Here is a 14864-nt window from a genome sequence, read left to right on the forward strand (position 1 = left end):
CTTGTGATGATAACCAGCATTGCTTTACATAGTCAGATGCTGGTTGGGGTTAATTTCGCGAAGGGGCTCCCCCCCCTAATGTGAAATTCTTAGCAAGACGCACACTTCTTGGAAGCCAACAATCCGAGGAGAAAATTTCGCTATTCCCAATTCTGTTCCGACTTTTACCGCCTCTTCGTATTGGTCGTCGAACGCGTTATCTTATTGGATCTTTGTGCCGTTGTCTTATTGGTTTCGTTTGTCAATTGTTCATTGATTCAAACTACTTTTTGCTACATTATTTGCTACTTTTTTGTAAAAAATATTTTTCATTCCTTTTGTCATTTCTCTTAAAATCATAATTTAAACTTCACTTTAAAAAACAAACTATTTCTTCATAAAGCACAACATAGGACAAACTGAATTCAATTAAATGGACAGAATTTTTAAAATCAAAAAAAAATCACATCCAATATTAAATCCATCGTCGGCGGCAATCCACTGATCTTTAGTTGTTCTTAATAATTCTATGATTTGTATGAGAATTTAAGAAATCTTTGAATTTTCAATGGCTCCTTATCCGCTATATTTATTAGCCATTTTATGCGATAGATGTTCACCAAAATTATAGTTCAAATGAAAGTGTTTCATCGCCATTGCGAAAAGTTCTTGAATATCAACAACAAAGAGTGTAGGTTAGCAAAATACGAATACGACAACATTTTTTCCATGTATAGATTGATCAATAGGTCGTGATCTTCTACTTTCATTTCTAAATAGATGTCCGCCAAAGCAAGACACGCAGCTTTTCCAAAATCAGCATAATGCATACATATTTGCATCTTTATCAATTTCCTGAACATGCACCCCGGCATTTACTTTTATTCAATTCTAATGCCAATGGGCAGTTGAATGCCATATGCATAATTATTATATCTATTAGATAGTGCACTGCTTCTGCTCATAGATTACATAATCTATCCAGAAATTTTCTATCTCAAAGACAGATACCCACTGGAAGCTTCAGAATATGCCAATCATGACACGATGAGTGATTCTCTTGTAAATTTCGATTATATAAATGGTAAAATAAAACAATTTATACATCAGGGAAGAAAACGCATGATCCCATTGGGCATAAAACCAGTCCACAATTAGAAAACAAATAACAGAATCTTAACAAAAATTTTCAAATTACTCGACGAGAAACTCTACTGGTTTATTATACGCACAACCAGTATAGGAAAAAATGTTTTTGGGCGGCCATTTTTGCGTGAAAAATATATGAATTTTGAAGATTACACTTTTATAATTGGAAAAAGTATTAAATTTGAAATACGCAAAGATGCAAAATTCAGAGGTCCTTCAAGCGACACTATTTATAAGGTATTTAATGATACAAAAATTGATTATAAACCACTGCCACATCAAATGCAGCGAGATATTGTTAAATTAATAAAAAAGGTTCAAACAGCTCATGTGTCTAATATGTGATAAAAGGAGAACATACTTGTGGTGCATTAGGGTTGATGATGCTTTGAAGCAGTTATTGATTTACGTAAAACTATTTTTTATTGTCAACAACAAATTGATAGTCCATAACAACCACAACAGCTCATTTATAAAGTAAACAGAATAGTAAAATTCTTATCTAATTATTGCCGAATTGAAATTTAAATATAAATGCATTCATATAATACATATTTTATTGTACCACGATCAGTAGTTATCAATGTTTATTCAACATTGCTTGCTTTACTGGAATATTTTGATCCGTAGTCTGTGATTTCATAACTTAAGGAATAACAGAGTTTTTTTTCTACATCCCACTGAGTAATATTGTGCATGTTGTATAAAAAAAGACTGCGATTTTGGAAATGCATATAAAGAGATGAAAAATTCATCTTTTGCAACTTTCCTACATTTGTTATTTTCAATTATCATCACTTCTAGTTTGTTTATCTAGCAACTGCTATGACGTCATCGTTGGCGCTAACACTCTCTCTCCGTTTTTGAATTAATTAGCAATAATGGTGCCAGATGACGCATTTGTTATACAAAATTTGCAACAAATTTCTGATTTAAATAGTAGAAAAGATGATAAATGAAGGAAGTAGTTGCAGAAAAGTTGCTACTGCAACATCATTGGACGAATTGCAAACGCTTGTTTTAAATTTGCCATGTGTTTGTATTAATGCTTAATTTTCAAATTCGCGTTTGTGATTTATCATAAAATTTGTTAATTTATCATTTCAATCTTTTTCATGAAATATCTTTTCAACAGTTCAGAGATCGATAACTTGAATGTTGCGTTGATTTATCATTTCATTTCAAAAATATTTTTGTACGGATATAAACAAATAACTTGAATTATTTTTAGTAGCTTTTGCTTGTGTACGTAATTCACGGCAGACATTTCATCAGCATTGTTTTCTCAGTATGCAGTTTACAATTGAAATCAAAGTAGTATACAAGAAATGCCTGAATTTCACTATTTACACATACAGACTTTAATTTTATGTTCACCTTGATTACGATTAGATAATTAATTTGTATACATACTATCATGTTTCAGTTTACAGCCGAAATCATTATGTATAGCATTGCACCGCATCAAAACATCTAACACTTTATGGATAAATATATTTTAATGTATCACAGATCTTATGTAAAAAATGGGAAACTTCTGAACGCAATTCTGTGTAAAGCAGCAAAATTCAAAACAAATTATTTAAATAGATCCAAATTCCTTCATCCACTTTTCATATTTATCCAAGTCTTGCTGTGATACCGATTTCGAACTCCTCGCCAATGCTTCAACAAAATCTTGTCGAGTGATTGGCAAGTCCAAATCCTCGGCGTGCAGTCGAGCAATTTCATCCATTTCTAATCCAGCAATTCGCTGCCTCATTGACATCATGGCTGCATCTCTGTAAAGATCTCAATACAATCAAAAATAATGTAATTTGTATAAGTACAACAGCTCACCTGCACACGTTGGTCAAATCAGCTCCAGAATATCCTTCTAATTTTTCGGCAATTTCAGCTAAATCTAAGTCGTCAGCTAACTTTAAATCACGCAGATTCAGCTTTAACATTTCCAAACGACATGAAGCTAACACAAAACAGAGTCATGTTATTCGTCATGTTCAGCTTACAAGTAGCTGAAAATACTAGAATACTGCTTAAATTATAAAATAAATACCTTACCATCTGGTAAAGGTATAAATACTCTCTTCTCCAAACGTCGTCTTAGTGCTTCGTCTAAATCCCAAGGAAAATTAGTAGCCGCCAATACTAATACACCAGCAGCGGAATTAGGATTGGAACTAATAACTCCTAAAAAACTTTTGCTTACAATAAATCAAGAAAAAATTAAATGTACCATCCATTTGAATTAGCAGCTCTGACTTCACGCGTCGAGATGCTTCATGTTCTGATTCGCTTCCTCTTCGACTACAAATGCTGTCAATTTCATCAATGAATATTGTACTCGGTGCGTAAAATCGAGCCTAAAGTGTAAATTCATACAACAAATATTAGGGTAAAATAATAATTACCATTTCAAATAAAAGTCGAACAAGTTTTTCCGAATCTCCACGATATTTTGATGTTAAGGTCGAGGCTGATACATTGAAAAAAGTTGTGTTGCACTCCGTTGCCACTGCTTTGGCGAGCATTGTTTTTCCAGTGCCAGGCGGGCCAAACATGCAAACTCCTCTCCATGGACTTCGAAGACCCTGAACATTAAACAGCTATGACCTGTAGCAAACTATTTTAAAATAAAAATATGCACCTTAAAGAACATGGGCATAATCCTCGGCAAAACAACTGCTTCGTGTAAAAGATTTTTTGCTTCTGTTAAACCAGCTATATCTGACCTGAAAATCGGTAGTAGAAAATTCAAAAAATAATCATTTAATCAATTCGTCATTTATTAACCAGTGTATATTTGGATTGCGAAGAACAATATCTCGCTCCAGAATTTCAACCAGCTCCTTGTCACAATTGGATGAGTCAAACTTCTTTTCAACCTCGACCTACATTTATATTTATATTTAAAAATTTTCATGATTTTGTTAAACGGAAAATATGAAAATCATTTTATGCAACCCAAAAATAAATCCACTAATAAAGTAACACTTCATTATCCCCACAAATACTGCAATAAACAAGTAATTTTACAGAAATAAAATATTTCATTTTCAAGGCAGATGTATTTAAATCTGAAATAGAAAATGCTAAACATGAAACATTTTAACAATTCCGTACCGGCTGATCTTCGGACGACTGAGGACGATTAGCAGACTTCTGACCAGCTGCAGAAGTATTCTTTTTAATGGGCGGTCGATTTGGTGTCGATTCATTCGAGTTCACAAGTCGACGACGTGAATTTCCGGAGCTATTAGCACCAGAACGAGGAACATCAAACAACTTATTTGAAGAAGCTTTTTGCTTTTCTTTCTCAAATTCGGTCACATGCTGTTTCCTATTTGTGGAACGTGCCAATAAGACACTGCTAGTTCTGCAAAAATATACATATTATTTGTTTCAACACAACATGCTGCAAAACATAACTAATGCTTACTTTTTGTCTACATTTGTCGGACTGGGCCAAGGTTTATTTTCTTCTATATTAAAAACCAATGATTCTACTGCACACCCATTTCGGGATGCACTAGAACGACTAAGGTCTTCCAGGAGTTCCGTTATCGAGTTGACAGTACTCAATTCAACATTTATCGTTTGAATTGCCTACGTATGTTTTTTCATTCAGTTTAACATGAAATAACTCCACTAATTATAACAACTTTTATAATAATCATATCGACTGAAAACTGAAGACTTAATTTATAAAAATGTAGTTATTTTCTTAATAAGCGAAGCTTGAAATCTACTATACGACATCAGCCTACCGACTGCCATTGTTCTCGACGTTCAACGTCTGTACATGTAGCCAAAAAGCCATTGATCAAGTGCAGTGCTTTACCGTATGATGTACGTGCCGCGCTGTACAAACCTAGAGAAGCAGAATCACGCCCATTTTGAATATGGAAGCACAGCTCTTCATAATTCATTTTTCATTTCAATTAGAACAAACAAAAAAAACGGAACAAATAATTAGCATAAGATTACTGTACATACTACAGTAACTGGATAATAAAGTTGTGGTATCTTTTAATGGATAATTACAACTATATAGTTGCATTTATTTCATTACGAAAATGTTTTCAAACAATGAAAATGTTAATAATAACACATTTTTGAGAATCAGAAATTATTTTGAAAACTGAAATTCGAAAGGAAATAATAGTTTGAATAACAGCTTTAAACCTAATTGCAAAGAATACATAAATGGAAAATATAGCATCACTTGTAATAGCAGTACAAAAACTCTCGAACATAGTAAACGAACGATTTATTTCGGCTGGAAACTGTACAAATATAAAAGTTAGAAATGCTCAAATTGAAATTTTTTCCATTCGGGCAACAACAAATGACACTGAAATTAATGAATGAGTAGTGAATATCCAACGTTGCTAATAAGAGTTTGCAAAAAGTGAAAAAATTATTTCCCTTAAATATCGCATCTTCAGCAGAAATAAACTAAATTGTGATTTGTAATTACGCTGAAAAATCCTTATTTTGATTAGTGAACATGAAATTTGGTACGCAATTTTGAATTGTTGATGAATATTCTAACAAACATCAGTTGACAAATTATAATTCTCGAATTATAAAAGAAGCAGTATAATGAGAATATGCGCAATGTTTTGTAAGAAATTTAGGATTTTGCAAAAAATTTTTTTAAATCTTTGCGCTGCACTCATTTGCATGCAAAAAGCCGGTGCTTCACATCACAAATGGCATCATGCTCACACGGATTTTAATTAAGCTTATTTGCTTGTTCAGATTGCTCAGCTCAAAGCTACAAGTCTTGTTTTCAAATGTTACGAAGGCAAATTATAATTATTGGTTTCTGTTGATTAAATAAGCAAATTTGTGCAATGTACGTGATGAACATTCAACAACAACAAAAACTTTTCTTCATCTGCACGTTAATATGTTAATATTCTGTGTTCTCATGTAATGTAACTTTTGTGTATAATTCATAATTTTTGTGAGTGGATGTTGTGCAATAAACATTCTCTTGTCTAATTCAGCAGCTTTATATGAACATCTCGGAAATATATACATATGAGCAGCGCCATATTCTAAGGTGTATTATATTCGTCGAGTTCTTGCTGTAACACAAAATGTACGAGCAGTTTAGCAGTCGGTGAATGAAGAAATTTTATAATAAATCACAAATGCAAAATTAAGAACTAAGCATTGGTAAACAGACATAGCAAATTCAGCATAAGCATTTTGCAACCCGTTCAACGGTTCTGCAGTAACAGTTTTTCCGCAGCTAATGGCTGCATTTATCATCATTTCCAGAGTTTACGTCAAAAAGCTGTCGACAAACACAAGCAGCATCCGTTCGAAAGCTATCCATTTGGATAGCATGAACCATGGCGGAAAAGAACCGGTTTTGCTGAAGCCAAAGCAAATGCCTTTCAGCACCTATACAAATCAATAATATTTACATTCTGTTAGTAAATCAGTTTCATTTGCATATGTCAAAAAGTTAAATTCGTCAATGTAGGAGTCATTAGATTGTCCATATGAGATGTGTTCCTCTGAAAATTAAAATTTGCTTAAAACTAATATTTTAAAGAGAAATGTATAACACGTCATCAGTCAGTGGATTTTGCCTCGATTTCTCATAAATTGCAACTGAATTTCATATAATAACATTACTTTAAAAAAATATTTGTCACTCGGTAAAGTTTCCGGCTTATCGACTTATCAGATACAGACAGAGCATTGTCAGAATTAGCCACATGTACGCATGTAAATAAATTTGAAAAGTGAAATTGCTACGAGAAGTAGGTTTCTGCATTTTACGCTTCCATTTCTGTTGCCAGCTTGCTGAACTCACTGATGTGTAACAATTGCTTTTCATCGTTTCAATTTGTGATATTGTGAAAATGTTTCCATTAAATGTGCAAATTGTGAAATGTTTAAATATTGTTTAAAAAAATTCCAATTTTAACCACAAACGTGATACTTGAAATTGCACATTAATGACAAGTGTTGTGTGATTTATCTGATAACAAAAATCGAATGATCGCATCAATTTTATTCACTTCAGCACCAAAAACAAAAACGATTGCTAGGAAAATATCTAGCGGTGCAGATAATATTAAAAACTAATAAAAATACTAATAGGAAAGCCAGTAATAACTGAATCATTCATGGCTCATAATGATAAGATGATAATCAAATTTTGATCAAACTTTCATAAAAAATATCTAAAACAGTATGGGAGATAAAAGAGATAAAGAATAGATTATTTGTGTAGCTGAATAAGCAAACGTTTGTTAAATGCCAGTATACAGTGCGGCTTGTATGACTTTTCAATTTTCATCGCTTGAATCATAATCGTCGCTCAACAATCTTTGACGTCTAGCTTTTTCCTCTTCCATTTTCTTTTGGGACTGCATTCGGTCAGCCATTTGTTGCCTTTTACGCTTGAAAACCTCTGCCAAATATTCATCTAGTATGTTCACTTTATTGGTCTCTCCAAGGTACACATCCATCAGAATGGACTGCATATTGTTCCACTTGCAGACGTGGCAAGAGAACGTTTTGCCAGCGGGCATAGCTTTTTGAAGCATGCATGTCACTTTTTCATTAATGTCACCTTCTTCCAAGCCGTTGAGCTTACAATTGAATGCCAATGGCGGCCATTCCACAAACTGCTTATAAAGCGGTCGAATGTTTCCCCAATTGACATACTCCTGACAGCCAGTATCGACAAAACAGACCACAGCTTTATCCTTCTCCAAGAGTTTTAACAACCCACGGTTCCACTTCTGATGACGCTGAGCCGCTACTGGCAAATTGTTCACCTTATCATGCATCATCGCGTCGACATCAAACTGCGGAACTTCGCCGATTTTTTTATAAGCATCTTGCAATTTCGTCTCCATATCATTCTTGGTGTTGGAAAAGATGCTCAGATTTGCGTAGAATCCCAACGGCCACACGTATTTCGTCATGGTAATATTCAACGAGTGCAATTCTTTCAAAGGCTTTCCAAAAAAGTATTGATTCAACAGGATATTCTGACTTTTGTATTCTTGTGCAAACTGCTCCAAATATTCGGATGATGACAAATTTATTTTCGCCATGCTTTACAAACTCGAAGTGCAATCCCAACAGCGACGTCTCACGACGATGCAAATGTCTCACAAATGAGCAGCTACAGTTTCGGACACAAATAATCGAAATGAAGTACGTTTATCTTTAGTCCATTTTCAAATAAACAATTGGGTCAAATATACTTTATCATCAGAAGGTAAGTATTAAATAATTTACAACATGAATTAATTTTATCACTTAGTTAATCATCTTAATTAATTAATGGCTTTTTATAATGAAAAATATTTTTTGCTGAAAATATGAAAAAATAAAATTTAAAAATCTATTATTCAGACAAAGAATCAACAAATCACGTCGTGCAAGTTTATTTCTCAACAAAGAAGTTTTTTTTAATTTTAAACAGAAAGAGCGCGCGCAAAAACATGATGAGTAGCAGTTCGACCGTCCTCAGAATGTAGTGTGCCGTTTTGTGGCTCTTATTTATATCCGGCTATTAGACACCACGCCGGGTCTGGGGATCAGATCCACCATATAGGCCAATCAATTACCATCATTTCTGACAGCTGTCATCATGTGCGTGTGGTGCAGCGCTTCTGTGATGGCCGGTTTCCACGTTCTTATCAGCTCCTTCTGATGCTAATGACCACAACTGACCACCGAAACTGAAATTTCCACTGATTTAAATAGTAATTTCTATGAAATAAAAATATTGGAGCAATAGTTTTCTGTGTAGAGTTGGAATGATAATTGCAAGTCTTATATTTTTGTACTATGAGAAAATTGAATGCACTTTCGCCGCATCTTTTTGTTTTTTTCAAAACATTGTTAATTTACTATTTTGTTACTATTAGCTTTTTTGTTGTAAAACATTTAAATATATCAATTTTAAAAGAAGAAAAACTGAATTTTTTTCGAATTAGTCAGTATGTGCAATATCGTTAATAATAAAGTGGAAAAATTTTAAGATCATCACATTGCAATCTATAATATTGTCAAAGTACAATAATAACTGTTTTTAAATTTAAGCTTCTTTTTGTATAGTTTAGATAACCCCGTATATATTTTACGATAAAAATCTTATTTACAGTATACTGTATATTATTCTTAGTAATTTTAAATTAAAGAATTTATTTGAAAAGCACAGAAAAGTAAGTTAAGCATAAAGTTAGTCACACGTAATGCATTAATTTAAAAAATTAATGCTAAATACATCTTCAATTAAAAAGAATTGCATGATTACTGTAATGTAATACTTATTTTCACTGATTTACTGTTAAAGCAGACGTTTGTCACGTAAAACGCTTGAAAGACGAAGTTTGCGATATTGTAAGTATTTGAAAGTTTTTTATATGAAATTTTGAATCTCATATTTTATTTTACTTTATTTTAAATTATACTTTTTTTATTATGTTTTCATTTTTCTATTGTTTTTCTGTTTATTCTGTTTTCTTTGTACATTTATTCAGTTGAATCATCATAGCTTATATTATTAGCAATATGCTGTAGGTAATCACAACGAATGCACATTTTAAAGCAGTTTTCCATGTAGTCTGTTCTGTACGTTGTGACAGTTTAAAATGATGGTTAAACGTAGCTTGCATTTAAAATTGTTTTTATTGAATGCTTATTTTATTTTGATGTACCACACAAAATTACTTAAACCTTCAGTTAATTGAAATTAGTAAATTTTAAGAGATTTTAACATGAACTTAATGTGATAACTTCAGTTGATGTGTTTTTTGTCGCTTTTTAGCTGTCTGATTATAAATATAAATAGTTTCAAGGGGGAAATTAGTAGTATTCACTGATAATTTGTCACTTGGCTCGTGGAAAATTTGGCAGCATTTTATATCTGATTTTTTATTATAATTACTGGCGATGCATCTTTCCACTGTTTAATTAAGTGGGTGCAGTTTAGAGCACTATTTCGATTATTATGTCACGATATATACATTTTTTCAGTTGAAGGAAAGTGTGTTATTTTTCTTGACAAGGACAAAATTCAAATCAGTCATCAATTGATTTTTCATCAGTATCATTGAAATGACGTCAAGTTTAAATAGCTGACCAAACTTTAGAAAATTCATTTTTTCCACTACTGTAGCAAAAGTTTGTTTTTTTTATAAATATGGTAATTTTATCATCTTTCTTCGAGTTTGAGATTTTTAATTAAATTTATTGTGTTTTGATTTAGTGTACTCATTTTAATTGTCATTATTTTTATATTTTGCTTTTTTTGAAATTTAATTAATATAAGAGTACTTGTTTTTAAAATTGGTACAAATTTCCACGAATGACCGTACTCTGTTTTCACATAAGCTAAAATGTACGACGATCTTGCTTTTAGTTTTCAAATGTAGAGTTTTACATTCGTATGATAATCTGAAAGTTCACAACGTATTTTCATATGTATTGTTTATAGCAAGTTCACTTTTTACTAGGTGTTCATAAATTATATTTACACATTCAGGATGTCATTTTATAATTTTTAAATAAGTGTTCTTGTACATGTTTAAGTTTTTTTGTGGTAGATATTAAACTTTAAGTACGTACAATTTTATTTTCAAAATTGCTTTAAAGAAATTGATGTTTCTAATGTTTAATTATTCTAAATACAATTCCGAGAAAATTGAAAACATTTTAAATTTATCTACAAGCTTGGATAACTGAATTCACGTGATCGGTTTTTGGCCGTTGCAGTGTACAGTACGTGATAATTAAGATCGTTGTGAAAAATTTCTTTCAATATGTCGGTAGATGATTTTCAGTTCTCTTTTGTTTAGTTTTAATGCATCTTAATCTTTTTCATCATTTTAATATCCTGCTGCATTTTCTATTTATTGTTTTAATTTTGAATTGAATGAATTTCAGTTTAATTGCATTTGCATGCGTACTAATTTCTTTCGGCTATAGAATTGAAGATAACAGTTGTTCAGTTTTGTTGAAATCATTTGTAGTTCAGTTTTATTAGCATAGTTCTTTGTATTTTTGTGCATGTCTACCTTTTTTCAACTGACTGCCCTAATTTATTCCACTATTGTAGAGTTGGTAATTTAGCGTTTCATGTTTCATTTCTTTATGAATAGTTACTTCTAATTGAGTAACGACACAGCAGTATTATTCGTTTTTTTACATAATTAATTTTCATAATTAGATTTGTGCAATTCGATGAAATTAATGAATGCAGTACTTTTTTAGCTTCTTTTTTGGGGTTCTTTTGAGCAGTACTACGTTGAAAGACGTTTGTGTTTGCTGTTTTGTTATCAGTAATTTACAAAATGTATATAAATATTTATTAATGACTTTTTGTTTATTTAAATGCTGATTTATAATGAGATAAATGTGTTAGTTGTCTCTGTTGTGAATGTTAAATCTGTAACGTATCGAATCAGTGACCTCTTTGGACAGATTTATGAATTCACCTGAAAATGTTGCACATTAGTGAAGCATTTTTCAGTCATTCCTTGGCATGTATTTGTTCTAAATTCATGCCATTCCAGGTCATTAAAATTGTTTGCGTTTTCCAGCGCAGGCCATCAGAAATTGCACCGTTTGCATCTATACCAGAAAATGTCATAATCAGTTTACGTTTATGCGAAAGAAATACAATTTCCAAATGCTAACTTGTAGCGAACAGCTTTCTGAAATAGATAAATATATGTATAATGCAAACACACACGTGCACACATATACATATATGTATACCAGTGTTTCTCAACCAGGGGGGCGCGCCCCCCTAGGGGGGCGTAGGAAGGTTCCAGGGGGGGCGTGAGAAGTAAGAATTTTTAGTCCTGCAGAGGTGTTTGAAATTCAGCTTGGTCTACTTCAGCTAAATTTTAACCGCCTATTTTTTCTGGTCATCTTAGTTTTAGCTTAACCGCGTCAGCTGTGCGCAATTTATAATTTCCCTTTGCACTAAAATCGCCTTTCGAAATTCACCTGATGTGACGAGAGACGTGAATAATTTTTGAAAGAGGCATATACACGATATTTATCAAACTGATAGAACAAAGCCGTATTTTGTCTAATGGTGGAAACAAGCAATGCGGTAAAAATTTCGCCTGAAGTCGACCATCACACTTTATTTTCTCATTCTTTCCTTCATTCGACATCGCGGCAACACCAACTTTTGTCTCGTGTGTGCATATATTTGCTGTTTATTTGTTTCAGTTTTCAAGAGATTTTGTAATATCAGTTGATTTCAGATTGTCTGAAATCACATCAATTCAGGTTTGGTTTTTTCCGCTCCTTTTATTCTTATCAGTAATTAAATCTCCCACTATGATTATGGTTTTTAGCTTGGCTACTCATAATCGTGAACACAACGGTTTTATTACATTTCGCACCACGGTTGTTGCTTATAGAGTTTGTTATTATTTCCAATAGGCAAGTTATTTATTAGCGTACTGCTATGTACCACGAAGACATCCAGTTGGTAAACGAGCTGCGAAAACTAGTTAGATCGGATTATCCATACGACAGGCTGGAAAAGGAGGAAGTTAGTTAGTTAGCGTCTGTGTATATTCACATCATCAATAAAGTTATATTGGACGTTGGCGTGAAATACAATACGTACAATGGTGTCGAAAAAACGCAAATATGATGCAGAGTACATCAAATACGGCTTCGTGGCTATTGAAAAAAACGGCGTTGAAGTGCCACAATGCGTTGTATGCCTTGATACATTCAGCAATGATGCTTTACGGCCAACCCGACTGCAGCGGCATTTGCATCACCGCCATCCTGAGTTATCAAAAAAACCTGTGGAATACTTTTGCGCTGAAAGAGATTCCCTTTCTCAAATGAGACTTGAGAAAAAAGTCAAGTATAATCAGGAGACTGTCAAGGCTGATAAGAGCATCATATGAAATAGCCATGTTGATTGCCAAGAATAAGAAACCACATACTATTGGAGAAAATCTTGTTAAGCCCTGCATTGTGAATGCAGTAAAGATTCTGCTTGGGGATGACATGGCGAAGCAATTTAAAAGTATTTCTCTTTCTGATTCAACAGTTAAACGCCGAATCGATGAATTAGCTGATGATATAAAACAGCAAGTTCTTGAAAAGGTAAAGTGTTCTCCTTTTTTTCCTATAAGTTGTGATGAGCCACAGACCAGGCAAACTGTGCACAGCTCATTGTATACGCACGGTTCATTGCAAATAACACAATTGAAGAAGAACTACTTTTTTCTGAACCACTGAAAACTACAACGAAACGAGCTGATGTGTTCCAAGCCGTGTCACAATTTTTTGAAGTAAATGGCTTGATGTGGGAAAAACTTGTTGGTGTATGCACTGACGGTGCACCCGCAATGCTTGGCTCTCGGTCTGGCTTTGTGAAGATGGTCAAATCAAAAAACCCATCTATTTTTGCAATGCACTGTGCAATTCATCGGCAGGCTTTGGTCGCTAAAACTTTGCCTGATGATCTCAGAGAAGACCTTAATTTTGCCGTGGAGGTTGTCAACTATGTGAAAAGCAGTGCATTGAACACTCGATTATTTGCGTCACTCTGTGAAAGTTTGAATGCTGACCACATGGCACTTCTCTATCATACAGAAGTTCGTTGGTTATCAAAAGGAAACATGCTTGGTCGGATTTATGAACTGAGAGAAGCAGTGGCAGAGTTTTTGGAGCAACGAGGAAGACGCACAATGTGTCGAGCTTTCAAAAGTGAACATTTTCAGCTTAGCCTGGCATATCTTGCAGATATTTTTGAAGCACTGAATTTACTGGATTTGAAACTGCAAGGAGCAAACGCGAATGTTATGGCTCACTATGACATTGTTCAAAGCTTCATTGCAAAAATTTCCTTATGGTTAAAACAAGTTGAAAGAGGAAATTTGACATGGTTTTCAAGACTCAACGAGCTTTTCAGTGATAAATGTATCAGCGAAGATTTGAAAAGAAAAATAAAAGGGCACCTTAGAAGCCTACAAGATGAGTTTTTTTACTATTTTCCTGACGTAGAACCTGAAAACCTGATATATAAACTTGTGAGGAATCCATTTTTAGTTAATGTCGAAGACCTTCCACACGATCTTCAAGAAGAAGCCATTGAACTGCAATTCAACAGCTTAGCTAAAGATAGCTTTGAAAGTATGCCATTAGAAAACTTCTGAGTGAAGTTACAAGCAGAATATCCTAAATAAGTTCACAAAGCTTACGTATATTGATTCCTTTTTCCTCAACGTACCTTTGTGAAACGGGATTCTCAGCTCTCATGACGCTTAATACGCAACATCGAAACAGGCTAAACGTTGAGAGCGACCTGCGATGTACCTTATCACCCACTCCACCAAGAATAGACAACTTAGTCGCAAATAAGCATTGTCAATATTCTCATTAAATTTTTATTGTGAATCATTCAGGAATGTTTTACTGTGGAAACTAGCTTGGCTTGATGCAACCATGAAGCAAAATGTTGCTTTGCGTACACTGAATACATACCGTACTACTTTTTATTAGAGAGGGGGCATTAACTGCCGAACTTTTATTAAGGGGGGCGTGCGCTGACACAGGTTGAGAAACACTGATGTATACTAAATTGTTATGAAGTAATCGTTAGTTTTTCTCTGTGCAAGCTTAACAGTTGCACCGAAAATTTAGAATACTAATGCAATTAGTTATTGATTGAATTTAACGTAAATAATGAATTTAAATTGTTAATA

The 14864-nt window shown here is 33.3% G+C and overlaps 4 protein-coding genes across 4 annotated transcripts; 2 read left to right on the forward strand and 2 right to left on the reverse strand.

Moving 5' to 3' along the window:
* The first annotated feature begins 6 nt into the window (after window positions 1-6).
* On the forward strand, window positions 7-674 carry Tsp_10634 (conserved hypothetical protein). Its single transcript, XM_003372340.1, has 3 exons — window positions 7-31; window positions 94-236; window positions 576-674. The coding sequence occupies exons 1-3, from the start codon at window positions 7-9 to the stop codon at window positions 672-674; spliced, it is 267 nt and encodes an 88-aa protein (XP_003372388.1).
* A 2036-nt stretch (window positions 675-2710) lies between these two features.
* On the reverse strand, window positions 2711-5188 carry Tsp_10633 (putative ATPase, AAA family). The gene is made up of 12 exons (XM_003372341.1): window positions 5125-5188; window positions 4896-5044; window positions 4568-4734; window positions 4252-4504; window positions 3922-4019; window positions 3776-3860; window positions 3540-3719; window positions 3365-3491; window positions 3185-3318; window positions 3154-3163; window positions 2968-3094; window positions 2711-2909 (listed from the first exon to the last, which is right to left on the reverse strand). Exons 1-12 carry the CDS (start codon window positions 5186-5188, stop codon window positions 2711-2713), a joined length of 1593 nt encoding a protein of 530 aa, XP_003372389.1.
* Window positions 5189-7442: 2254 nt separating this feature from the next.
* Tsp_10632 (putative tudor domain protein) lies at window positions 7443-8219 on the reverse strand. Its single transcript, XM_003372342.1, has one exon. The coding sequence runs from the start codon at window positions 8217-8219 to the stop codon at window positions 7443-7445; it is 777 nt and encodes a 258-aa protein (XP_003372390.1).
* A 4548-nt stretch (window positions 8220-12767) lies between these two features.
* Window positions 12768-14315, forward strand: Tsp_10631 (hypothetical protein). The gene is given in 3 exon segments (XM_003372343.1): window positions 12768-13015; window positions 13026-13342; window positions 13369-14315. 3 exon segments carry the CDS (start codon window positions 12768-12770, stop codon window positions 14313-14315), a joined length of 1512 nt encoding a protein of 503 aa, XP_003372391.1.
* The last annotated feature ends 549 nt before the right edge of the window (window positions 14316-14864 follow it).

Source organism: Trichinella spiralis (genome assembly GCF_000181795.1).
Source record: "Trichinella spiralis strain ISS 195 chromosome Unknown Scfld9, whole genome shotgun sequence".
Classification (NCBI taxonomy): domain Eukaryota; kingdom Metazoa; phylum Nematoda; class Enoplea; order Trichinellida; family Trichinellidae; genus Trichinella; species Trichinella spiralis.